General features: G+C 47.3%; 1 protein-coding gene across 5 annotated transcripts in view; it reads left to right on the top strand.

Annotated features, from left to right (window-relative positions):
• Positions 1-911: 911 nt before the first annotated feature.
• Positions 912-27,629, top strand: part of QKI (QKI, KH domain containing RNA binding) — an 86,769-nt gene continuing 60,051 nt past the window's right edge. For 4 of the 5 annotated variants that reach the window (XM_004702088.4, XM_045294356.1, XM_045294355.1 and 1 more), the window contains exons 1-2: positions 912-1,075; positions 17,058-17,174. In XM_004702088.4, the coding sequence (XP_004702145.1) occupies positions 956-1,075; positions 17,058-17,174 (237 nt within the window). In that variant the 5' untranslated portion in view covers positions 912-955. The remainder of the gene's footprint in view (positions 1,076-17,057; positions 17,175-27,629) is intronic. The other variant, XM_045294358.1, reaches the window with a different exon arrangement.

Here is a 27,629-nt window from a genome sequence, read left to right as displayed (position 1 = left end):
TGGGGAGCCTCAGCTTGTGCAGGACCACAGGCCTGCTACACAGTGTGGCCCAGTGGGTAGGGTCTGTGCATGTGAGAGCCTAGGGCAGCATCCCAGAGCAATAGAACCAGCGCCATGGGTGGAGAGAACTATCAGAGATGATCAGACCAGAAGGACATGGATAATAGCCTACTGACACTAATACTTAAGTGTGGCCAGAGGTGTGTGTTTAAAGGGTATTGATGTCTTAGCTCTGCGTTCTTACCTTACTCTCTTTATGAACCCAATGTAGTTGAATTGCTGACCGTCTTTTCCTTTGGACATGGACGTCTGTGCTTATCACTGGCTTCGTGGTCCAATCCCAAGTGCCCTCTTGTGAACTTGACCTTACTGGGCTTCATGGCACATGGCACTACTGATCACCCGGTCTTCTCTCCCCTCTGTCTCTTCTGTTAACTGTCACTTGTGTATCACTCTCAGACTCATGCTCACTTGGCAGTCTGCTGCCCATGGGCTGCTTGGTTAGGGTGTATTCTGAAGACACGTGCAATCTCCAGTTGGGTCTAACTCTAATTCTGATGGCCTGCTCTACAGACAGAGCTACCTGACACAAGTTATCATTTTGAACCACTGGCCTGGTCTAGGTTTGGGGAAATGAGGGCTGTGTCACAGGGATCCTGGAGCTGGCTGTGGTCTGCTCTGCGATTCCCAGCAGAGATCCTTTAGGGCCACTCAGCAGTCCTGTCAAGTCTGGGTTGAATCCTGCGAATAACCGACTGGCTCAACGTGCTTTTATTTATTTATTTATTTTTGTTGTTTGAATATTTTACCGTGGAAGTCTCCCTTGGCCCTCTTTTATCTGTCATTCAGCCTTTTGTCTATTTTTTAAAAACCACCACTGGACTAGCAGGGATGTTTTGTCTGTGTGTCTAACACATTTTTACTTCCGACAGAAATCAGCAGAGTACGGAAAGACATGTACAACGACACGCTGAATGGCAGCACGGAGAAGAGGAGTGCGGAGCTGCCTGACGCCGTGGGACCCCTGGTCCAGTTACAAGAGAAACTGTATGTGCCTGTGAAAGAATACCCAGACGTGAGTACACGCTGCTGCTTATCCTTCTTGGGTCCCTGCTCTTCTTGCTTGGGAGATTGTCAGTCATACATGTGCATATTTGGTTTATTTCGTGAAGAATTAGCATGGGTGATTGACAGTCACTTCTTGCAAGGCTTTTGGGCGTTAAAGTGTCACTTTCAGGGATGCACATGGTCAAGGCTGTGGAGAGTTTCCTCGGGATGTCCCACCCGGAGCAACGAGTACAGGTCCTTGCTCTGCACTGACCTCAGATAAGCTCCAGCCTGGGCCCAAGTAGAGGGGGGAGCAGGGGGTGCGATTTCCTGACAGCTCAGGTCCCTTTAGTCTAGTGGTTTTCAACTTGTGGGTCGCAACCCCTTTTGGGGGTCGAACGACCCTTTCACAGGGGTCGCCCGATTCATAACAGTAGCAAAATGACAGTTATGAAGTAGCAACAAAAATAATTTTATGGTTGGGGATGACCACATCATGAGGAACTGTATTAAAGGGTCACAGCATTAAGAAGCTTGAGAACTACTGCTTTAGTCCCAGACAGACAGCACTGTTTGATCTGCTCATTACTCATCCCACTCTTCTCTCAGCATCATGTGGGAACTGTCTCCGAGCCCATGCCAGCCCACCTCTGACCTGACCCAGACTCCACTCTTGGTGCCAGAATTCCAGGATGTCTCTCGTCCTCGCTACTATCTGCTTGGTGATGTGTCTCACCCTTTGGACAAGTCTGTCCTCTCTCTGAATCTTGTGTTAGACCTGCCTGACTGCTGCCGGTGGGCAGGTGCTGGATCATGTGATATATGTATGTGTGTATATATAAATAAACAGGAGGGTCGCTTCAGAGCAGCCACCTCAACTTCATCTGAGAGCCATCAAGAGACTTGCTGCTGTCAGCACCAAGCCCTGTGTTCTCGTTGGCTTGCTCCTTTTTCCATCTGGTCTGATCCACCGTGTAAGACCCTTACCAAGAACCTTGTCTCAGCAACTCATTGCTGGTGCCCCGATGTGTACCATACTGGCACAAAATGGCACTCAGCACCCAGTTATTGAGTACACGGGGAAAGAGGAGGTTTTGTGAGTCTTAGAGGACTTTCCTGAATAAGTAACTATCATAGTTGTCCCAGCTGTGGCTGGTTGCTGGTTGTATGGACAATGTTACAGGAACCTTGGTGGCATAGTGGTAACGTGGTGAGCTGCTAACCACAGGTCAGAGTTTGAAATGGCAGCTGCTCTGCAGGACAAAGGTTGAGCTTTCTATCTCATAAGGAGTTAGACCCTTAGGGTCAGCTGTACCCTGTCGCATTGACTCCATAGCAGTGAGAGTGAGTTTGTGGATCACATAAAGTCTGGGGATAAGAGATAGATGACTTAATGTTTACTACTAAAGCTTGAGGATTTCACAAGTTTTATTTCCGACACATTTAACAAAAATGATACTGTACTTTTGGGGAGTGCACACACCGCAAAGTGGATTTTCAGGCAGCGATCTCTGCACACTGGCGACACTTGTCGCTCCTGTCAGCCTTCTCAGTGCTTATGTTCTTGCCGATCCACGGCATTCATGGAGTTACACTGCCCACAGACCTCTCATCTCAGCTTTAGAGAATAACTGGTGGCGTAGTGGTTAAATATTGGGCTGCAACCCTTAAGGTCAGCAGTTTGAAACCACCAGCCCCTCTTTGGGAGAAAGATGGGGCTTTCTACTCCTGTAAACAGTTACAGTCTCAGAAACCCACAGCAGCAGTTTCTACCCTGCCCTTTAGGGTTGCTATGAATCAACGACTCTATGACAGTAAATCTCCATGACAATGAGTTTGGTTGTCTGTTTGGTCTCATATGACTGACAGACTTTTTAAAAGAGTATAATTTTCAAGGATACAATCCTTAACTTTTTGAGCTTATCTGATACTTAATCCAAAGGTCTTTTGGGGGGCAGCTTCTGCTCCAGTTTTGACGAGGGCCTTGGCAGTCATCTCTGAGATGCAGACGAGCCTCAGGCCAGTCCAGTAAGTCTGGATTCTTGGAGAATTTGGAGTTCGGGTCCACATCAACTCCCATCCATCAGGATTTGCTTGTCGTGACCGGGAGCTAAGCACTATATAGCTCTTCTTGTCTCTACAAGGAGGGGCTAGGGTTCATGATGACCAATAGTCTTACTTTGTATGTTTTTTTGGTTGCAAATACTCAAAACAGTTCTGGATAATGTAGACCAAAAAAGGGAGAAGTTTGGGGTTATAACTGTCCAAAGAATTAGAACAGGTGTCTTCAAACTGCAGCCCGCGGGCCACATGAGGCATGCCGAGGACATTTATCCGGCCCGCCTGGTGTTTTTGCCCGTTTGTTTTTTTTATTCAAAGTAAGATATGTGCAGTGTGCATAGGAATTTGTTCATAGTTTTGTTTTTGTTTTTAAACTATAAGTCGGCCCTCCAACGGGCCTCAGGGACAGTGAACTGGCCCCCTGTTTAAAAAGTTTGAGGACCCTTGAATTAGAAGCTAGCTGGAGAAGAGACCCTTGGCCAGACAGGAGGAACCCAGAGTGTCTCATGAGAGCATCATGTGGCTCATGGCAGAGCATCCAGTTTCACAAGAGGTTGGAGGACCACTCTGCTCTCTCTGTCTCCATTACCCAGCATTGTCCACTGGGGCCCCTGGGCCCTGTTGCTGCGGTGGGCTGTGGTTCCCTGTTCCTTACAGAGAGTCAGCTCTGCAGATGCTGTCCACGCAGACGATGCCAGACTTCAGGACTTCAGTGATGGAGAATATGGCCCTGCTGTGTCTGGCCCCCCTCGCTTTATGGGGAGGGGAATCTTCATGCAGCCTTATTAGAAGGCATGTGTTCACACAGAAGGAGGCCTCTTGCTGGGGTCCCATTTTGGGCTTTCAGCCCCAGCTCCACCTCCTGCTGATGGATGTACTGGGCAGAACCTGGTGGAAATAAGCTCTCGCCCCTTATTTTATGAACTCCTGATTCTGGGGCTGGGGGCCAGCAGTCTCCCTCTGACAGTTTCTTCAAGGGAGTTTGAGGGCTAGGGCGCTAGATGGGGCCTGGTTTTGCAGGTAGGTAGGGGTTCACCGCCAGGGTTACTGCGGCCTACATTTGGTGCTGGGAGAACAGGTGGATATGGAATGTGCCTGAGAGCTTGGGAGGGACCTGAGCCCAAGCAGAAGGGGGCCATGCAGGCATTCTGGGTGTGCCCAGGGCTCTTAGGGAGAGGAGTGACTGACCCACTGTCGGCTGGGTGTGAATGGACAAGGGATCAGGCAGGGTTGCCCACGGGGGCAGAACAAGGGTGGGACCATTGAGTAGAAGAGAAATATTGGCATTCTGGGTAGACTCTAAAGTTAGCTCTGACACAGTTTGCTGCTAGTTGGGATGTGGGGTGTCGGGGTGGCCCCAGGGTTCATTAGTTGGCACTGCACTAATGGAGTCTCTAGTTGTTGGGTGATGTGTTAGTCTGGGTAAACTAGGGAAACAAATCCACAGAAACATATGTGTAAGAGAGAGTTTTATATAAAGGGTTCTGTGTACATTAAGAAAGCATCCCCACCCAGTGCTGTCCAAGACCATAAGTCCAACATTAGCCCATATGTCTGACACTGATCTACAAAGTCCTCTTCAATCTGACAAAACACATGCAAAGATGCCGACTGTAGGAGGAAAGCCGAATGAGTGAATGTGTAAGCATCTCAGTGCTGGCAGGGGTCTCCACACAGCTGCTCCAGTTCCCAGGGCTGCATTGGGGTAGGTCCATGTGGCTTTTCCTCAGGGATGTCTTGCAGGAAGTGAGCCTTGCCAGCTGAAGCAGGGAGCTGGTTAAGGCAGCCGCACCCTGGTCCAACCATCAGAGAGCAAGACACCTGCGAACTAGAAAGGTGAGGCTCACCGAGCCATTTATCTCTCCGCCCTTCAATTAATCCCACATGTATTCATCGGCCATGTTGGCAGAATAAAACTTAACTATCTCAGGGGAGGAGTGGAACTCAGGGTTCTGTGGTTCTGGCTTAGCTCTGAGTCTGAGGGCTGGCAGATGCTCCAGTGTGAAGGTTCAAGGCAGTGGGCGGGGAGGTGGTCTTGTGACAACTGCAGTGCCAGTTCCCGGGAGGAGAAAAATTGGTATAAACCCATTTTTGGCATTCAGAGAACTTTTAAAATATCTACACTTCATTTTTATTAAAATAATTTTCTTAGAAAGTTGAGGTGTCCGTGCAGTACCATGTATACTTGTGTATAAGCTGAGTTTTCCAGCACATTTTTAATGCAGTTTTTGTGGTAAAACTAGGCGCCTTGGCTGATACTCGGGTTGGCTTATACTTGAGTGTATATGGTATTTGCAGACATGTCATATGCCTCCTGGCTGCCTTTGGAACTCATTCTGTGACTTTGGCCTGTGACTTATCACCCTGTTGCTTGGTCTCGCCAGGTTGGGCGTATAGATGAGCTAACACGTGAACAGCTCTGGGAACATGCCCTCGTGCTGTCCGAGTGTTGGTCAGCAGGTGTCAGCTCTGGGAGGACAGGGCCTTGGGTTTGTTTGGCTCAGTGCCATCTTCCGAGGACCCAGTTTGCTGTTGGTGGTGGCTGCCACCAGGTGCCCTCAGACGCCTAAGCCCACATACTCCACACACAGGGTTTTCCTGCCTCTGACCTTTCCAGAAGGGGGCCACCAGGTCTGCCTACTACCACAGTGCCTCTGAGGAGGTGAGCAGCCTATACAAGGCTTTTTTGCTCTCTGCCTCTGAGAGTCATAGGCACTCAGGCAGCGTTGGCTGAGTGTGCGTGTTGAAAAGCTTCACTCTTTCAAATGTTGCTTAGACTTCTCAAAATAATCAGTTGTCTCATATCTGCAAAGATCAAGTATTGGCTCAGATCATTGCAGGATTGGGGCCAAGATTTGGATTGGACAGCAGGGCAGGTGGCCCTCCATCCCACAGTCTTTTGTGAAGGGAGCTGGCCATGCTACCTAGACTCACTGATGAGTAGATGTTAGCCAAGGGTTTGTTCCTGATCCCTGACATCGTGATGTCCACCCAGCTCGTCGGACTGGTAGGATGGCCAGGATGGTCATCGTGGGCCTTGTGCCACTTGCACTGAGTGGAGGGGCATGGCCTGGTCATCGCCATGGGGGAAGAAACACTCCTAAAGGAGCCACAGTCTTGTGAGAAAGAGAAGATGGTGCCTGACATTGTTCATCCTGTTTCCTTGAAACGTCCTGACGTAAGCATAGCTTGGGTGTAGGCCACCAAACAGATGGGTAGTTAGTGGCCCAGGTTTGGGGCCTGTGAAGCCATGGTGACTGAACATGTGGATGGAACTAATGCTGGCACAGTGTAGGATGTATTTCAATGGGGTCACTGATGACCTGTTACTAGTTTTGTCTGGTGACCTGTGTGGGGCCTGGTGGAGGGGTACAGAGCAGCCCAGGTGCTTTTCCTCACCACTAGGAGGTGATGGGGACTGCCCACAGAGAACTTGGAAATTTGAATGGGAATACCTCACAGGGTATCTCTTGGACTTGAACCTTCATGAAGGGCTTGTCAGGAGGAAATGGCCTTCTGAAAAGTCCCTGCATGGAGGGGTGCACATCTTGTGTCTGTCAACCGGTATATGTGTGTGTGTGTGGGGGTGGAGTGGTGTGTAATTCTCTGAGCTTGCAGATGGGATTGGACACACTGCTTCAGGGGAAGGCTTAAAACGGTGGCCATCAGGTTGCCTTCCATTTCTCCTAAGGGTTGCAATCCTGAGGATGCTGGGCACCTGCCACTGTGGTCCCTCTTCCTGCTTTGTGAAAGGACAGAGCAAAGCGCCTACATTATACTGCCTGAGAGGTGGGCCTGAAGTTGAAAGGTAGCCATCTCTGGGTAAAGTGGGGAAATAGTTGCAGTGTGATTAGATAGTATATAGCATATCTTTACGAAATGGTTGCTATTACAGTTTAGTTTAAGGACAATCTGTTTCATGACTTTATTTTTTGGTTCTCGGTCTTAAACTCTCTCTTTTCTTCATTTTGCAAGTGTATTCAAGTGTCTGTACCAAGTAGTTCTAGGCTTGTTAGTAGTTTGGGTTGTCCAAACTATACATGCCCCAATCCCTATAGATACTTAGCCCCTAAAAGATTTTGAAACAGTCTGAACGCAGTAACATTGTACTCAACTAGTTTTTCTTTCTTTTTTAAGCTAATAACCAGTAAACTAATAACCAATGAGACTTCTCAGTGTCTAAAAAATGTGAATTCTTTTAGTGTAAGTTTTATATCTTATAGAGCCCTGGTGGCACAGAGAGTTAGGCGTTGGGCAGCTACCATGAGGTTAGCTGTTTAAAACCACCAGCCTCTGTGGGAGAAAGATGAGGCTTCCTGCTCCTATGTAATACAGACTACACTTGGGAAGCCACCAGAGTAGGTCCCTACCCTATGAGTTGGAATGGACTTGATGGCAGTGAGTTTTGGTTTTGCTTGTAGTGCTCAGAAGGAGCGCTAGTGGCGCAGTGGGCTATGTCTTGGCATGCTGGCTACAAGTACAGCACTACCAGTTGCCCAGCAGGAGAAAGATACGTGGCCTGTTCTCATAAAAGAGATGCTAAGTGGCGGTCTGCTCTGCCCTACAAAGTTAATCTGATCTGTAATCTACTCCAATGGTGGTGGTTGGAGTTTAAAGGGGGAGTTTATTTTCAAGGAAGAATTATTTTTTAAAGGTGGTATGTACTTTCCCCCATGCAGTTGGGACAAGAAGTCTTCCCTGTTTTTCAGCTAGTACCTGTGCTGGGAAAGTGACTGCTGCTGATGGAGGACACTGAATCCCAGCTAGCTGTCCACACTAGTCTGTAATAGAAACACATGGGCTGTGTCCTGCTTTTCCCAGAGTGACAGGCAGGGTCCAGCTGCCCCTGAGTCAGCCTGCAAGACTGGTGGAGACCCCAGTGCACATCAGAGGAGAGCTGTGCTGCCCAGTGTTGAGGGGCCAGACCTTCTGTTAAGGCTTCTCCTTGTGGACTTGCCCCTCTGACCTTTGGGGTAGCAGCCCAGCTCTCCGGGTATCCCAGGGTGTGGATGGGGCTCTGGTAGGAATGGAAGAAGGCGGGGCCTGCCCACCCACCTGGATCACACTTGAGAGAGGCATGCCTCCCTGCTTCTTTCCAGCCGTGTTCATGGGGACCCTTCCTTTCTTTGGTCTGTGGGGCTGATGGAGTCGCTTAGATACGTGTGCCTGCTCTTACAAACCGCTCAGCTGTGGGGAAGGGTGCCAGGGAAGACTGCTGGACAGAGCAGAGGTGTGTTCATCCAAGGACAGTGGACAGACAGTACGAGAGGGTCTTGCGATGAGGGTGTGTTTTGTGATTTGGGTGAAAGAGAAAGCAACAGCATAGCAGGATTGTTCTGGGAGAGTTTTATGGACTATGGAGTGAGCCTCTTCAGTGGTAAACACTGACGAGGCTGCGGTGTGGACACCTGCAGATGAGGCCGCCTGCAGTGTAGGTCAGTCTGAGCGCTCTGGGATTTAGCAAGTGGCTAACTGTTCACCATGGAGGTCATCAGAATCTTGAGGGTCAGTGGTACCACACCTGAACACTCAGAATAGAAAACCCTCTCGCAAAAGGGCTGCTCTCTGCTTCGCTGCAAACGGTTCATATGAGCAGCACTGGGTTATGGACTCCCAACTTCAGTGCAGTCCTCCACAATCAAACCCACTGCCATTGAGTGGATGCCGACTCACAGCAACCCTATAGAGGACAAAGTAGAACTGCCTCTGGGTTTCTGAGACTGCGACTTTTACAGGAGTAGAAAGCCCTATCTTTTGGTTTTTGAACTGCTGACCGTACCGTCAACAGCCTATCATGTATCCACTACATCACCAGGGCTCCCTACATGCCCTTTAATGCTCTGTAAATTTGCCCTCACTTTGAATTAATGGAACCAACCTCTACTCACAACACTTTGTAATCATGGTTACTCTACATCAGTTACCTGCTGTTAAAGCCTGGGAATGGATTTAAGGCAGCAGTTCTCAACCTGTGGGCCATGACCCCTTTGGGGGTCGAACAGCCTTTCACAGGGGTCACCCAATTCATAACAGTAGCAAAATTACAGTTATGAAGTAGCAAAGAAAATAATTTTATGGTTGGGGTCACCACAACATGAACTGTATGAAAGGGTTGCGACACTAGGAAGGTTGAAAAACTGGATTAAGGCCTCTCCTCCACTCCAGGAAGGCTGATGGAGGCTATGTACCAGTTAACCTACAAGGTCAATGTTCAGACCCCCTGGGATGGGGGTGGGGGTGGGGGTGGCTCACTGTACTGGCCCTTGAAACCCCCACCCCACCTCGCGACACAGCTTGTCTCATATTTCCACACTGAATGGAAGGTGCTACTTTCCCAACGACTGTTTTGTGTCTGTGGTGACACTGGTTTGGCCATTGGGAGTTTACCCCTCAAGACATTGTCCACCACACTTGCCTCCGGAGGGGACTTGGGGTTGTGTGAGTCCCATGTGCTGTGCTGATTGTGAAAATCTCACTCAGGATTTCCAAGAACACATGTAGACTGTGCTGTCCAACAGTCTGAGTAATACTAGGCTTTTCTATGTGCTGGATATAAGGAGCCCTGGGGGCATTGTGCATTAAGTGTTAGGCTGCCAACTGTAAGGTGGACAGTTCAAACCCCACCAGCTGTCTTGTGTGGACAAAGAAGAGACTCAGTGTTTCCATAATGATTTCAGCCCAGGAAACCCTATACAGGGTCACTGTGAGTCAGAATCAAGTTGGTGGCAGTGGGTGCGAGTTTTGGGGTGTGTTAGTGGGGCACTGTGGATTAGAAGAGGCCGGAGGCAGTCCCTGCCTTCTAGTAAGTGGCCACAGATGCTGATGGACAAAGTGATGGCACTACTTGTCACACGTGTGCAGCTATGCCTGGAGCCTGGGAGTTCTGCACGGCCTGTGGGTGAGCTGTTCTGCTCTGCTCTGTGTGGCTGTACCCCTGGGAGTAATGAGGCCTGTTCTCTAAGGGGTGTCAACTGGCTGGTCTCATGAGACCCTTGCTGGCCTTCACTCCTTAGTGGTTTCATTGAGTGTGTCTTCTAGTTGGTGGTCAGCTTATGGGAGGGTCACCATCTGTCTTGCTCCATTTACCCTCCATCCCTAGTGCCCTTTGTGGTCTCAGCTTGATGTTCCACCAGCAGCAACAGATGTCTGTAAGGGCTCCCGTGGGAACCAAGCTACAAAACCAGACTCAATGCCATCGAGTTGATTCCAACTCACACCGGCCACCGAATGATGACTGTCATGTAAGCCAGGATACGTGACAGGGCGGCAGAGAAGGGATAAGTGAAGGGTGCTTTCACCGGGCCTTTACATCAGAAACCTAGTGTGGGCCAGGTGAGAGGCCCTGCATCTCCTGGCCCCTGCCCAGTGGTGGGTGTAATGTACCCATGCATGTGTGTGGGTGGTACTTGCCATGTGGTGAGACAGTGGGTTTCAGCTCTTAGGTGCTAACCAGGTCAGTACTTTGAACCAGCTACCCACCCTGCAGGAGAAAGAGGAGGCTGTCTGATCCTCCTGTAAATGCAAACGATTATGCCCTCCAAATCCTGAGGGAGGGTTTGTACCCTGCCCTTTGGGGTGGGGTCCTTAATGAATCAGAGTCATCTCCTCCTCAGCGGGGGTGTGGGTGTGTGGGTGGGGGTGTGTGTCTTGGGTTTATGTAACTTATTTTGATTTGATAAAAAACAGTAGTCTCCAACTGAAATGCTGTAGAAAATCTAAATGCAGCATTTAAAAACATTACCAATCAAGTCGATGCAAAAAAGTACGTGTTCTTTTAAAAATTGTCTTTCTCAAATGTTAAGCAGCGATTACTCTTTAATGCTTCTTAGAAGTGTTTCCCTGGGATGTTTGTGGAAATGCAGTGGTGCTTTCCATTAGTTATCAGCTTTGATAGTGTGTCTCTGGAGGTTGGATGCCCAATTGTGGAATTCTAAAAAGGTTAATGGAAAGGTGTGCCGTGTTACTTTACATCTTCTCATCAGAGAAAGCTATCATTTCTGTTTCAGTCAAGTGAGTGCCAACAAAGAGCATCCCTGGGGGGCTGCTGTTAAACCTCTTCTTCAGAAATTAACAGGCCAATTGGCAGAATTCTCATTGCCAGCTACCAAGGAGGGTAACCCCCTGTGCTTAAACTCTGGGCTAGTGAACACTTCTCTTTCCTTCCTTTTTCTCTTCCTTCTTTTGGCCTTTAGAGTTGCACTTAGCTCAGGCTGTTTGAAATGATTTTCTTTTAAAGTGTTGTGACATTGTTTTAATTGAATGAAGCTGCAGAACTGGCATGATAAATCAACACAGAATGAATTTTAATGCAAGGCAAACGATATTAACTTGGAAATTGGTTGCAGTAGACAAAGCAGCTGCTATGATTAATTTTTCCTGTTCTCTGTTCACAACATGGTGAAAAGCTGACCTTGACGGTCTCCCAAGCACTTAAAGCCCTAGCGGCATGCACACCTTACACATGGGCTGCTGTGGGCTGCAGCAGAGGTAGGTTCACTTTAAAGGTCAGAGCCTTTTGTGTCAAAGGTTTAATATTTTGGTTTTGATACGTTTAAAACTTAAAAAAAAAATTATTTAGTACTAATATAACCTCAAGGATTGATTACCTGTTGTGGAAACCTTTTTCTGTATAAACCTGATGCTGCGGTTTCAGCCAAGGAATTTCTTATGTGGAAAGGATTCTGGAAGCACTGCAGCAGAACTGCTTGCCGCTGAGCCAGTTCTGTGTCAGCGCCTCCCCCCCACCCCCTGCGGGGCATTGGCTGGCGTTTTAGGCCATCGCCAGGCCTTTACTCCTTGATGCCTGTGGACAGACTGGAACAGCCAGCATTTCAGTTAGCAGTTGGGCTTATTTTAACCATTTACAACACCCAAGAACTCTGGAAAGGATAGGTGTGGCCAAAAAAGAGTGTCTGACTTGTCATCAGGTGTTTTCCAGCCTTTCAGTAACGTACAAATTGTACGTCAAGTGCTGGAGACTTCTAAGGGACATGCTGTTTTACATATGACATCTATGCATTTTCCCTAGATACTTACCCTGTTTGAGATGTGTCACACGTCCAATGTGTGAGTTACTGTATGTCAAAAAGCATTTTACAGAGTTTGCGGAGTCCCATAATGTACTGACCCAAGTCTACTTTTCAGAAATAGTGAAGGTTACAAATAGAGTACAAGTATTTTCACAGACTTTTTAAGAGGAGGTAGGAGTTCTTTTTTTATCCCTATCACGTATTTTACTGAAAACGATTAATGCTAATGAAAACGATTAATGCTAACGAAAACCAGTGAATTGAATAGAGAAACAAAACTCCTTCTTTTATATATATACAGTGAACCCTCGTTTATCGCGGTTAATCGGTTCTAGACCTTACCGTGATAAATGAAATTCCGCGAAGTAGGATTCCTTATTTGTAAATCAAATATTTTCGTAGTTAGAGCATAGAGGACATGAAAAAGCACCCTTTAGTCGCCATTACACTCGTATTACCCAATTTATTAAACGAAAAAGGGAAAATACAGTAAACCATTTTGGACGTTACAATTATCATTTATTATTTATTATATTATTTATGGCATCTAGTTTACAGTATTACATATTTCACATACAGTATTATTATACATCGTTCTTACAAATACTGTAATCAATAGCCTATGAAATGACTTAAGGGATGTACTCTACACGTGGGTCGCCGTCTTTTTCCTCTGAAGGAGCGGTTGTAGGCAGTGGGTGCTGTTACGCAAAAACCGCGATAGAGTGAAGCCGTGGAAGCCGAAGTGCGAAGTGGCGAGGGTTCACTGTATATATATTTTACAGGCGTCCCAGTTAAAATATAAGAATAACAAAGGTTGGGAATCATCAGATTAAGAAAGGTGAAAGCAGACATGAAGTAGGCCATGGCTTCACGAAATTTAGCCCCTAATTCAGAACTCCACGAGGAAAACGCTGGGCTCAGGCGGCTACAGCAGTGGATGCACTGTCCATGTTTGAGGGGGAGATGGCACAGGCCCACATCCAGTTAGAGAGGATAAAAGAGGCCCTGCATCTCCTTTCACTTTGAGGCCAGAATAACCTTGATGCCCAGTGCTGACAAGGATGTTATGAGAAAGAAAATTACAAGCTAGTGACATTCGTTACTCTGAAAGTTGTTGGGGGGGTGGGGGTGGCTCTCAAAATGCTAGTCAACTGAATGGAGCATTTCATATAAAAGGATAGTACATCACGATCAAGTAGAGTTTATTTTAGGAATGTAAGGTTTAACAATTAGTGTAATTTATTCAACAGGATGAAGGAGAATTATTGTGCTTGTCTGAGTAGAAGCTGAAAAATGTGATACATTCAAACATCCGTTTGTGATAAAAACTCTCAGGAAATCAAGGTTTGAAGGAAATTTTCTTAACTCTGATCAAAGGTGTCCACAATTTCCTCTAGCTTGCTGGGGACTGTTGAAATGTTTATTCTTGAAAGCTGGACCCAGTCGGGGGTGATAAACTTTTATTTGACTTTGAAGTCAAGGTGCTGGGGGTGGGGGGGAACGGCAAGAAAGAGAAATAGGAAACCTGAGGTTGGGAATGAGGAAAATAGATTGTTTCCATGTGCTGTGATTTTCTACTTAGAGAAACCAACGACTTGATTGAGAAGAACACGGTTGATAGAGAAAAATCAACTATATGCTTGTGCATCAGAAACAAAGTGAAATAAAAAAAATGATACACAGTAGCAGAAAAAATGCCCCAACTATCTAGAAATGAATCTTAACAAAAGATGAGTAGTGGCACATCCCCTAAAACCTTTCCATTTCTGAGTGAAAATCAAAGACAATGTAATCATTCGGAAAAATTAAACCATGCTCATGGCTTTGAAAATTCTGTGTTGCAGTATGATTCCAATTAAAATTCCTGAAACTATTATTTAAGAAAACAATCACTCAGGCTAAAATATATGTGGGAATATGGCTGGCTTTCCTAGCTAATAGACTTTTGAAGAATAAAGGAGAACTAGTTAGATGCTGTTGTTGTTGTCAGGGGCAATGGAGTCAACTCTGACTCGTGGCAACCTGATACACAGCAGAAGGAAACACCACCGTGGGACGTGCCATCCTCATGATCGTTCCTACGCTTGATTGAGCCTGTTGCAGCACTGGTGTCAACCCATCTCACGGAAGGCCTTCTCTATTGTCACGCTTTCCCTTTACCAAACATGATGTCCTTCTCCAGGGACTGGTCTCTCCTGACAACATGTACAGAGTATGTAAGATGAAGTCTTACCATCCTTGTCCCTAAGGAATACGAAGTAGATGGGACTTTCTATATTCTTCTCCAGCATCAAAAATTCAGTTGCATCCATTCTTGTCATCTTTATTTAATGTCCAACTTTCACATGCATATGACGCAATGGAGAATACTGCTTGGGTTGGGTGTACCTTAGGCTTCAAAGAAATGTCTCTGGTCTTCAGTTCTCTAAAGAGGTCTTGTGCAGCAGATTTACCCACTGCAATATGTCTTTTGATCTCTAGACTACTGCTTTCATGAACACTGGTTGTGGATCCAAGTAAGACAAAATCGTTGACAACCTCAAGCTTTTGCCCTTTATCATGTGACGTATTGTTCCTGTTGTAGGATTTTGGTCTTGCTTACATTGAGTTGTAATCCATACTGAAGGCTGCAATCCACGATCTTCTTCAACAAGTACTTAAATTCCTCTTTTTCAGCAAGCAAGGTGGTGATGCCTACATACCACAGGTTGTTAATAAGGCTTCCTCCCGTCCTGATGCCATACTCTTCTTTATGGAATGCAGCTTTGATGATTTGCTCAGCACATAGATTGGTGAGAGGCTGGCTACAAGCCTGGTGCCCACCGTCTTGATTTTAAGGAATTTTAAAGAAGAAATAGCAGGCATTTAATATAAAGTCAAAGCAATTAATAGAGTGTGGTACTTAAGCAAGGGCAAGCTATGTTAGTGGAATAGAGCGGACAGCCCAGAACGATAGAGATGTTTGATGTGTGGCAGTGTTGGCCGCTGCGGAGTATGAAGTGGGAGGATAGTTTTGCCCATGAAATGTACTCAGACACTGGGCTACCCATATGAGAGGAAAAAGCTGGCCACACACATACCCTAGAACCTAAATGTGAAAGGAATTACAGAGTTTATGAAAGAATGTATGGGGCAACATCTTGGTGACCTTGGGGTGAGGAAAGACTTAAAACAGGAAACTTTGAAGCAAAGATCGTTAACTTCAACTGTATTACAATGAAAAGCTTCCAGTTACCGTACACAATACTATTCAGTCCATTCTGACTTTGTAAGCGTTCTATATGGGAGCAGGCAGACTTATTTCCCCCCACCCCTCCAATGCCTCCACCCTCTCATTTTTTGACTATGCTGACACTGACTGTTCCTCCCAGGTGCACTCTACGTCTGTACTGGCTTCAATCATTCCTTGCAATGGCCACACAGAACTCATCACAGTTAAAGTAGATTATTATTCAGGAAGGTCACTACAAGTCAGAATCAGTGAACAGTAAGGTTACAGTCATTGGTCCACAGCAACACCTCTCTTCAGCCAGTAGCCAAGTTCCTCTGGTCCTTAGTCCCTCTCTCTCCACTGGCCAGGAGACCTGCCTGCTGCTCCGCCTCACAGCCTTATAGTCCTAGAGCTCCTCTGCTCTGTCTCAGGGTTCCCTTGCCGTGGCTTCTGGGCTCAGTATGGCTCCTTTGCCTCTGTCTTGCTACAGCTTAGACAGAGGTCTCGATTTTGCTCCATTGATGCTGTCTTCCAATGGTCCCGAGAAATAGCTCCTTGTTCACGAGATAGCTCTTAGACATTGACTACGCCTCACAGTTCAACACTTACCATAAAAAATATAGGGAGGCAAGCCACCAAATGGGAAAAGATGTTTGTTATGCATATAATTGCAAGATAGAAATCAATACGAAATGTAAACAGCACAATAGAAAAAACAAAGAACCTTAGATTTGATTCAAAAAAATTACTTCCAGTGTCTACTAGTAAACCATTTAAAAAGACCTCAACTTCCAGTTACACAGGGAGATTACTAGCCGAAACAAATGTCAGTACTGCTACAGATGTGCAACATCGTGGCTTAGATAAAAGCAGCATTAGCAGCAGCACACAATTGGAGAGGGACTGTTGCACACTAAAAACCTATCCTAGCCTCTTGTCTTGAGTGCAGTGTTTGTGGACCGTGGTGAGTGGGGGTGCATGCTAGCACGCCCAACTTGTGTGGATAAAACCCAGGTTGAGTCCCAGCAGAGCACCTCATGCACAGCCACCACCTGACTGCCACTGGTGTGGGGGTGGGGGTGTGGAGGTTGGTACCCTTTCAGATTCAGATGGATGAGGCTCATAGACCTAGGGATCTGTCTGCAGCTAGGGAACCCTGTAGCATATCGTGGCTTGGTTACAGGGGTGGAGGTAGTGGTGGAGAAACTAGGCAGCATTTTCTTCTCTTGTGCATAGCGTTTCCCTAAGTCAGAGCCACAGTTCTCCTCCCCCAAGACTCCCCCGTCCTGCTCCTGCTCCCACTCCACCTTCTACCTCCACTATCAAGACTGGGATTTTTCCTAAGACTTTCCTATAAAAAGGGCAACCACAGTTTAACATGAAAGCTCTCTTAATACTGTACTTCCAGAAGGATGCGTCTATTAAAAGCCACCTGGTTTGGTGGTGTGGTGCTGCTGTGGCCCCAAGACCCTGTTACAACCAGGTCCTGCCCTCCCCAACTCATATTCACACCTTTGGACAGAAAGTTCACACCATCATTGGGCTGTGGGCCTGGAGCCCTTCAATGTGGCTTGCAATTCACAAAGTCTTCAGGAATTTTGTTGTGTTTAAAAAAGTATGTATCTTGAGAAGTTATTAGAACTGTGTATTCAAGCAAATGAATAATGGATGGATGGTGACATTTCCCCTTCCCCTTCCTTCCCCAGTTTAATTTCGTTGGGAGAATCCTTGGCCCCAGAGGACTGACAGCGAAACAGCTTGAAGCAGAGACAGGATGTAAAATAATGGTCCGAGGCAAAGGCTCCATGAGGGACAAAAAGAAGGTAAGTGTCGAAAGTGGAGCAGGGGGGTTTCCATACCAGTGTAGGTGTCTCCTGCAGTCCAGTAACCCAGGCCTTTTAATAATTGCTTGTTTGCCTAAAAGACTAGTTTCATGGAAGAACTTGAACAGAATAAATGTTGGGCATGGTCTCTTGAAGTGAAATATTTGTGTGTGTGTTGTTCTCATTTCCCTTGTAAATAGATTATCACTAACAGTTCTGTCACTTTGTATATTATGTTGACTTGACATTGGTATCAGGTCTTGAGAAGCTGACAATTTGGAAATTACTTCAGCTCTGTTTATGTAGAAGAATATGCACCTGAGTGTGTGAAGACTCTCAGATGTTTCTTTGATGAGGCTTGGATAGACTTTGGCCATGTACCCGAGGAATCGCTTTGGGTGTGTGTCCAGCCTTAGGGAAAGTCCACTGACAGAGACATCACTGGGTGACAGTCTTGAAAAGCACCATGTGAGCTTCTGCGGATGTCACCAATGTTTGGGGCTGAGGAGAATTCTCCCATATTAGACTTGGAAGTATATTGCTTTGTTTTTCGGATCTGTTTTTCGGCCACTTGTTTTGCTAACATTATTAGTAAGTACCTGCCTGTTAGCACTAAGTAGGAGTCATGTTAGGAAAGTGATCCTGTGAGGGAGGGTCCCGAGTCATCCTGTGGTACCCGGCCGCCTGCCCACCTTGTTTGGCATTCCTTGTCCCAAACTCCTCAGTTTTCTTTAGTGAAGCCCTCTCATAAGTCAACTGTGGTTTAGTAGTTTATGCCCCCTTAGAAGACTTGGGGGTGGGGTGCGAGGAGGGGAGATAGTCAATAACATCAACTTTATATACAAGAGAAGTTGACTATTGAAGGAAACATCCCAGGTCGGTCCAGATCAAGTCCATAAGTCTGATATTAGCCCATATGTCCTATAACAATAAATAAAGTCCTCTTCAGACTCATGAAACACATGCAATGACGCCGAATGCAGGACGATCGCAGGACAGTGAGTGGGAAGTCTAGTGGATCCAGTGGTGTCGTAAGCATCCCAACACTGGCAGGGGTCTCCACGTGGCTTCTCCGGCTCCAGAGGTCATGGGCTACATCAGCATAGCGCCATGTGTCTTGTCAGTAGAGCATCTTATCGGAGTGAGCAGAGAGAGTGTCGCTGGCCTCCAGGGAAGAACCAGGAATTCCTAGAATCCTTAGGGAAAGGCCAGGCTTACACAGAGGCTTCGTTGGCTATGCAGTGATTGCCAGGCTGGACTCCACCCCTTCACTCGTAATCCTCTCAAGTCCCAAATTGACACCAGATTATGTAACTACCACAACTGTCTTTAAAGGTTATTTAACCTGTCCTTGCTCCCTGGAGTGGGAGGTAGTTTCCAGGGGTGTATGAGTTCTCCTTGAGCATTCACAGTGTTTGTTTTCCCAACACTGGCTTTGATTGGGATCTGGAATTGGCTGAGTGACAGTCTTGATGCCCAGGATGGGCTGGTCCTCGCCCCCAGCATGCATTAGCACAGGGAAGATGGGGGTCTTTGTCCTTTGAACAAGTGGACACATCACCTAACAGAGCCTTGGTTTCCCCTCTCAGTCTCAGCTTCTTTGGGTGCTCCCTCCCCACTATTCATCTGCCCTCCCTCCCTCTGGTTCTGTGCTGCTCTTAGCGATGAGACACCCTGTTTTCCTTCAGGGCCCATCCTGTACCCTGAAGGAAACCTGCTGTTCCTGGCCAGCTGTTGAGAGTGGAAAAGTGTCTTGGCTGAGAGCTTGAAGAGTTTGGCCGGAGTACTTGCTTAGGAGTGACTTTTGGGTCTGCTACTGAGTCCTCTGGGCCCTTGGGCACATCACTGAGTCACTTTCCCCAGTGGTGGCTGTGAGGACTGACTAGCAAAGGTGTTTGACACAACCTAAGTGATCAGCTGATGCTAGTGGCTGTTCTGAGTACATTTTGTCTTAACCCCTTGCTCTAGGCTGGTCTAGAGACGCAAAACCAGTGACTCTTGTATGTGTATGTACATAGAAAGATTTCTATCAAGAGTTGGTTCGCACAGGTAAGTCCAGTCTGTGTAAGTCCAGGGGTCAAATGATAGGATAGAGGCTTCTGACTCACATAGTTGCAGGGGCTGATGAAGCAGGAAGACCATAGGCCGGTGGATGAAAGGCTAATGAATCCGAGGTTGGCAGCCCATTAATGGCTCCTGAAATCAGCAGGTAATATGGCAGGAGGCTTACAAACCACAAAGTCTGCTGCAAAAGGAGCTGCCCTACTTCCAAGGAGTCCTTCTTCCACTGGCATCATGGGGCAACATCCCACCCTCACCCCACCCCACCCCAGCTGTTGTATTGAGTTAGATGCCAAACTGGAGAACCCTAGCCCAGCCAAGGTGACCCCAAACCTGCTTGCCACAGCACTGTGGGTTAGGTGCTTCATTCTCCTTGATGCTAGCGGAGCACACTGCAAACACTGCCGTTTGTTGAGCTTTGGTGATGGTAAGTGCTTCCGTGTTGTTTTGTGACCTTTGAAAAGCTCAGATTCTCATGGCTTTCTGCCAGTGGCTGGTGTCCTGTCACTCTGTTGTTTACCACACACATGAGGGGCTTCCAGAACTTCATGAATAAATCCCAGGGTCTTTTCATTCCACTTTCTCACAAATTTCTTACAGCCCCCTTATATAAACAATTCACACATTTTAATTTGTACTGTTGTCTACTGAAGAAGGGAAAGTTAGCAGATGATGCATAGTGCAACAAATCAAGGAATAGTGAAATATCCAAATTATCCAAAGCTAAAGTAAAGTAAAGATGAAAATTTCAGGTTTCAGAGCTATCAGGTGGGCTTGTTGTTGCTGTGACTGGCTGCCGTGTGTGTGTGTGTGTGTGTGTGTGTGTGTGTGTGTGTGTGTGTGTGTTGTGTCTATCTATGATATTTCGCACTCCCTTTACAGATGAGATTGCTCACTATGTGTGTGTAAAGACCATGTTACTCTTTTTGCTAACATTATCATTTATGCTTGTGTGGATAATGCTGTAAATTGTTCAAGTGCCCTGCTAATGAACCTCTTTTTTGAGTAGCTTCTCTGTAAGACTTACATGATCCTGTCAGATACTCCCTTGGACAGAAGGCCAGGAAGGGTGGTGTGGGTTTGCCTATTAGTGCCACGTTTCTCTCGGAAAGCATGTTTAAATTTTTATTTTGCATGTCCACCAGCAAGATTGATAGTACCCAGTTTTATGTAAGAGAGTGAGCTTTTGTTACAGGCATTTCTCTCTCTGTGTGTGTGTGTGTGTGTGTGTGTGTGTGTGTGTGTGTGTAAGGCCATTGCTGTTTGCAGCAATGTAAACACCTCACACACCCCAGCAAGTGATTTGTTTTCCTATGAAACAACCTGTGAATAATGCTTCAGCGCTAGTTGAAATAGTAGCCTTGTATCTGGTCTTATAATTAGCAATAAATTCCTGGCTGAGCCTAAGAATCTAAAGTGCTTTTGAGAGGACATGTGCTATGATTTTCTGTTAGCCGACACAGCTGTTCTCAGACACACAGGTGACTCCATGTCACCAAGGCTGCTTCATCAGGTGAGCAGTCATAGGTACCTAGAGGAGAGGTTAATGACATGGCAGGCCCAGCATTATGGCTTCTTTTCCAGTGGAATTGCTTCCCGGGAGGGAGGGTGAGGGTGGGTCCCTGCCAGGATTGGAATCAGGGATCCCATCCTCATGTTCAGAGTACACCCCGCCCCTCCACATTTTGGCAACTTTGGGGGAAGTAGGAGGTGCTCTCGTTTTTCCCTTTCAGTGGTTCTCATCAGCTGCATAGTTGGAGCAGGTCATGAATCTGAGTAGTAGTTGTTTGCAATGAACAAGTGTCTGTTGCTTTTTAAAAAGGCTGAAATGTCTAGTATTCTGCCCCAGTTTGGGTCTGACCACTTGTGATGTGTTGGTTTATAATGTTTCATTCCCTGGTTCTACGCACGGCCTGTGCCCCATCCTCATTACTTCCAGTCAGTTTTAACCCCTCCAAGGTAGCAGCCCACCCTAATGACCCTGTTGGGTAAGTGCTGGACTGCTAACCTCCAGCTCAGTGTTCAAGCTCATCGGCTGCTCCTTTAAGAAAGCTAGAGGCTGTGTGTTCCTGTGAAGATTTTACCAAGCCTGGAAACGCTAAATAAGAAGTCGGGCCCACTGTGAGTTAGAGTCCACCCGTGGGCAGTGGGTTTGGCTCTGACTTAAAGGCAGCAAATCTGTCTTGAAGGCTCAAGAGTTTTGCCCTCGAGTGTGCAACGTGGAGATGGTGCACCAAATGGAGGAAAGTTGAGGTATTGATGGAGGAAATAAAGGCAGACTGGGACTCATGGGTGATCTTCAGGTTCATGGGGGCAGTGGAATGGCAGCCCCCCTGCTGGCCAATGCAGCAGAGAGGATGTGTTTTGCGGGGAGAAGGTGGTGTCTGTGTTGGTAATGAAGCTGGAGTCAGAGTGTGCAGGCTGGGGTACTGTTACTGGGTCTGACATTCTGAAAGACAGGACTTCTATGACAGGGTACCCACAAGGAAACCTGCCGAACCCCGGGATTCTGAGATGGCTCAAAGGTAACCTGACTGCAGTGGAAGCCATAGGCTAGGCGGGCAGACACACTATCAAGCCTTTGACAGCTGTGCTTAGGAAGTTTGTTTTGTGTTGAGGTACAATCTGTCCTTGTGACTCCTGTCCTCTGATGTGAATTGAATTCTACATTGAATCCCAAGCTGCAGGGCCTCTGACATGCGTGGTGGCAGTGCTTGGGTGGTGGTGGTGGTCATTGTTTCTAAGGAAACCCTCCTGGTAGTCTAATGCCCTTGGCAGCCTAATGTAGCCTTGAGACAGGTGTGGTGGCCGCCGAGGAGGTCTGTTTTGAAAGAGAAAGGAAGGCCTGCTATTCTAAATGGGTGCTTTTCAAGTGATTTGTGGCAAAAGATCACTTTAACCAAAAAAAAAGAACCCGACCTATTGTGGACCAGGCAGTCCTTTTGTGAAATTGATGATCAGAGGAATGGAATTTTCAAGGGGCATAAACTTAATGCCATTAGCCCCCCCCCCTTTTTTTTTGTGGTGCATCAACAGAGGTAAACTGGCATTGTCACAGTGTCCTGAGGCCAAGTGCAAACCCTGGCCGCCTCTCCCTCTGTACGCTTCTCCTGCCTTCACGTTTGCTGTGTGCGGGCCAGAGGAATAGGAGCAGTTACTTAGAATGTTGACCACTCCTTGTGGTCCATTTCTGGTTGCTTGGTTACTTGGGCTCAGACAAAGGCTTGGCTTTATTTGAGGGGCTGGGCCCAAGGGCAGTGCAGTCAAACCTGGGCTGGTGCACATTGGGTGGCCTGGAAGCACTGATTATTGGGCACAATTGGAGGGCTGGATAAAACTACTGATTATTTGAAGGTATAGGGGTGGATCTGATGGGGAAAATGTTTATTTTCCTTAGTAAAGTAACACTGAACTATAAACCTTAAGCTAATTACTCTGCCATAGATCTAATACCAGGATGACTTAATTGTCCGTGTCTAATGAAATGAGACGTGGGTTTCCATAAAAACGGAGCGTCCACTTTAGCGCTGGATGCTCTTAAGCCTTTTAAAATGGGGCCTGATTGAATCGCTGTCGGCATAGTTGAGGAGCCTGGGGGCTGGGCTGTGGGATGTGTGTTTGTGTGTGTGCGTTGCGCAGGGGATCCATTCAATTTTCTTCTACAACATCCTCTGCACTTGGATTGGAGAGTGGTTTTCCAGGCATTTCAGGCGGTGTCTTGAGCTTCGGAGGCCTTGTTCTTCTGTCTGCAGGTCAGTTCCATAAAGTCAGCTACAGCTCTGTTGCCCCCACCCAGCCCCGTTACAGGAGAGCTGTGTGCACGCTGTACTGTTGCCTGTTGAGGAGGCAGCAGCTGTGTGGAAAGGGCGGGAGTGAACAGAGTATGAGAGAGACATGAAGTGAGCACAGGCTGTGCGAGTGTGGTGCCGTAATGAGGGACAGAGGCCACAGGGCTGCTGCAGACACTCCGGCCTCCGCACGGGAACAAGGGCCAAGCCGGCCCAGAGTGGAACAGCTGCTTCTGCTGGTCTCTGCTCACCCCCTCGGTGATGTAAGGAGACACAGTGGGGCCCAGCAGAACATTTGTAAGTAAGCACGCTGCTTCAGCATAGTGGTTACTTTCTGAATCAAGGGCAGGCTGATAAAACAACTTTTGAGTCCAAAGTAAAAGTACAACAGAAACCACAGGGGAATGGGTTCCGCGGGGTTAGAGCTGGCCATTGGAACCCAGCTACGGGAGAGAGTGCTCAGGTGCTGTGAAGATGACTGCAGGAGACACCCTGGGGCAGCTCTCCTCTGTCCTGGGGTTTCACTAGGAGCTGAAATGGTGCTTTGAGTTGATGGGCATTCTTAATTCCAGTTTCTCAATTTTCCATGGATGACATATTCTTTCTGACCTAGGAATACACCCAGGCCGTGCCTGGCCTTTTCTGTCTTTTGTCTTTGGTCTCTGACTAGAAGCACTTTCCCCCTGGAGCTTTGCCTGCGGGTTTCCTCAAGAACAGACGTGGGCCATGCGTTTGGTGGCCAGGGTGCTTTGGGAAGCAGGTTTACCTTACCTACCCAGTGTCATGTGTGATCTCTGGAATAAAAGGTGTTCTGTCCCTTTAAGCACTTTGGGTGATGTGTGCACTCCTGGTCATTTGGTACAAGTGCTATCAGCCCGTTTTCTTTCACTGTAGGTAGAGCTTTATGTTCCTTTGGAAATAAATCTTACCAGGAAACGTGCCTGGTGGTTTTGACACTGGTTAATGATTGATGCCAGGTGCTGTCCAGTCATTTCTGCACTCACACTGACCCTCATGATGGGGCGAGACCCTGTCTGGTCCTGCACTGTTGTTATGTTTGAGCCAGTTGTTGCAGCCTACATCTGTCCATTTCATCAAGGCCCGTCTCTACCAGGTACTGTGAGATAAGCATTAACCCCCCACCCCCCACCCCGTGTCACTATTGGGTGGGGCTCCTTGGGCTGCTAACTGCCAGGTCAGCGGTTCAAACCTCTCCCTGGGAGAAAGATGAGGAGGTCCTTTGCTCCTGTATAGATCAGATTTATTGTCTTGAATATCCTGTCTCAGGTCACTGTGACTCAATCGACTTGGTGGCAGCAGGCTTGTTTTAAGCCTCACTCAGTTCAACTGTTGCTGTTCAGTCATCTTTGCAAAGTTGAGGACAAGCCTTTGTAAAGCAATTTTACAATGCTGCTTCTGATAGACGGAACTCTTCGGTCCACCCCTGGCATATTGCAGCATCCCTGTCCTTAGACAAAAGGAGCCCTGGTGGGGTAGTGGTTGCTAGTTGGGCTGTGATCCGAATGGTTGGCAGTTTGAAATCACCTGCAGCTCTGAGGGAGAAAGAATGAGCCTTCTACTCCAGTCAACAGTTAGTCTCGTAAACCCAAAGGGGGTCCCATGAGTCAGCACTGACTCGATGGCAGTGAGTTTGGTGTTTCGGTTTTGTCTCTACACAGGATCTCCCTGGGCCCAGGAGATTTGGCAGGTGGTGAGTGCTGGTGCTGCCCAGGGCCACAGGGTTGCACATCTTTGAGTGCTCCTTGCTGAGAGCAGCCCTGGTGGTGCAGTGCTGGAGTGCTCAGCTGCAAACACAGGGCCAGAGCTGCAAACTCTCCACTGCTCCTTGGAAGAAGGATGTGGCCATCTTTGTGTCTCCATGAGGATTCCCGCCTTGGAAACTTTACTGGGCAGCTCACCCTCTCCTTGGATCTCCTCTGCAGCAGAGGGCTTGGGTGTTTGGTTTGTTTGCTCAATGATAACCCTTTCAGTTCTTTAGTTATTTAAAATCATTTGACTCTTTAAACCAGTGGTTCTTAACCTGTGGGTCTCGACCTCTTTAGGGTTCGCCTGATTCATAACAGGCAAAATTTCAGTTATGGAGTAGCAACGGAAATATTTTTATGGTTGGGGGGGGGTCACCACAACACGAGGAACTGTATTAAAGGGTCACGACATTAGGAAGGTTGAGAACCACTGCCTTAAACTATATAGATAACTTACACAGTTTCACCTGTTAACTTTTAAGACTTGATTTTACTGTGTATCAAGTGTATCTAACCATGTGTCCTGGGGTGCCATCATGACTTAAAAAGATAAGCCGTACTTGTAGCCCCTTACACATCTCCTGTTGTGAGGCTTCAGGGCTTAGAGATTTTTTTAAATGTTGTTTCTATTTTGCATTGTGATTATCAGCAGACACTACCTAATGACTTCCCTGTAGAGACTAGTCAGTGAATGTGATGATGGAGTGGTGCAGGTGTACACTAGGGGAGGAGCTCTTTAGTGAGGAGCTCTGTGTAATTGGCAGGGTGGAGCCGACACTGATGATTAGGCCACCCTGTCAGTCCTCGGGCAGAAGCAGTCTTCACTGTGATGCCTCGTGGCCGGCTGCTGTGGGGCTGGCTCTGTATTGTGGCCGCCCCAGCGTCCAGGCTTGCATGTCCAAGTGGAGCGCTAGGCTTTCTTTTATAAGATCCTCAGGAGGATCACAGGGAAGCTAACCTGGGCTTTGGTATGAAAGACCCGAACCTCGACCGCCTCACCCTGGAGGACACCCCCACGGAGGGAATGATGAGATTGGGCAGGGAGGACACCAGGTGGCCGGGCCACTGGGACCTGGTCTGACTATGAAGCCGACATGGTGGTGGTGTCCCCTCGCTCCTACAGAGTCTTGTTTCACCATCACCAACCACATTCATGTCCCTTCAGGGCAGTGCCCCACCCCCGTCATGTTCTTGGCTCATGTGCATTTCCCACAGGTTTCACCCAAGTTGACATGACTGCCCTCACTTCTTCCCAGGAACACATGCGCCCCTGTCAAACTGGTGCTCTGTGGAGCCAAAGTGGTCTGTGAGCCCAGGACAGGCCCCTGTCTCTGCACAGAGATCCACGATGGTGGATTAGGGCCCCTGACAGAAGGGGGGGTGACTGCCCTCAGCTGAAATCTGTGGGGTGGGCTGTGGAGGGTTGAGGAGCAAGCCCACAGCATTTCTGCCCCTTGTTGAGAGAGTCAGTGTGGCTGAGGGAACTATGACCTGTTCTGGGTTCTTTCATCCTTATAACTCGTTGCTTTGAGCTGAGCAACTGACTCATGACTTGATTCAAGACCAAAAAAATCATATCATTGTAAATGAGGGTGAGTGCAGAGTGGAAACTCAAAGCCAATCGGTAGACAACTGGACACCCCCTTACTGAAGGGTTGTGGGGAGGAGATGAGCCAGTCAGGGTGCAAGGTAGTAATGATGAAACATAACTTTCCTCTAGTTCTTTTTTTATTATTATTTTATTATTTTTTAGATGTTTTCCTCTAGTTCTTAAATGCTCCCCCCCCCCCCATAATGATCCCAGTTGTACCTTACAAATCTGGCTAGACCAGAGGATGTACATTGGTACAGATAGCAACTGGAAACACAGGAATCCTGGACAGATGACTCCTTCAGGACCAGTGGTGAGAGTGGCGATGCCTGGAGGGTAGAGGGAATGTGGGTTGGAAAGGGGGAACCGAGTACAAGAATCTACGTATAGCCTCCTCCCTGGAGGATGGACAGCAGAGAGGCGTGGGGGGGGGGGGGGGCTCGGATAGTGTAACATATGACAAAATAATAATAAGAATTATGAAGGGTTCATGAGGGAGGGGGGAAAATGAGGAGCCGATATTAAGGGCTCAAGTAGAAAGCAAATGTTTTGAGAATGATGAGGGCAACAAATGTGCTTGACACGATGGTTGTATGTATGGATCGTGATAAGAATTTTATGAGCCCCCAATAAAATGATAAGGAAGAGTGAACGAGCACTCTGCAAGTTAGTTGAGTAAGACTTGAGCCAAATTGAAATCTAAAAGTGCTAAGCTAGAGGCAGCATTGGAGAATGTTTTGCAAAGAACTACTAGAGCCATGCTGCTCAGTTTTCGGGTCACATTCACACACCTTCTCTAAGTGACCATTTTGAAACCTCCCTAAAGTGCAGGTTTCATATTCTTCACTCCTCTCCTTCCATCCATGCAGGGGATTGAAGCCATGGTCCAGTTGTGTCTTAGTAACAGTTCAAGGGTTCCCACCTGCATTCCTGATTTGATATGTTTTCTTACAGGCCTCTTTATTGTGTACGTGTATAATGTAAACACTGAAGTGATTTCCAATCAAATGTTTGTTGTTTTTTTATTTTGATAATATTTTTATTTTTTAAATAAGTGCCATTTAATAGAAACAATGTCCAATTATGTAATAAACTAAAAGAAACAAAACAGATTTCATTGTCATAGCATGGAATGGGGACCGTTAATTGTGCTATGGTCACTTCTGACACCCCCACACCCCCACTGCTGTGTGCACAGTAACCAGCCAACAGGACATTTATGCCAGGGATATGCTGGGAAAGGTTTTGT

This window comes from Echinops telfairi, unplaced genomic scaffold, assembly GCF_000313985.2.
Source record: "Echinops telfairi isolate 266 unplaced genomic scaffold, ASM31398v2 ScPeMD7_3533;HRSCAF=4204_0, whole genome shotgun sequence".
Lineage (NCBI taxonomy): Eukaryota > Metazoa > Chordata > Mammalia > Afrosoricida > Tenrecidae > Echinops > Echinops telfairi.
The sequence above is the reverse complement of the archived record's forward strand: the minus strand, read 5'-3'. Positions and strand labels throughout refer to the sequence as shown.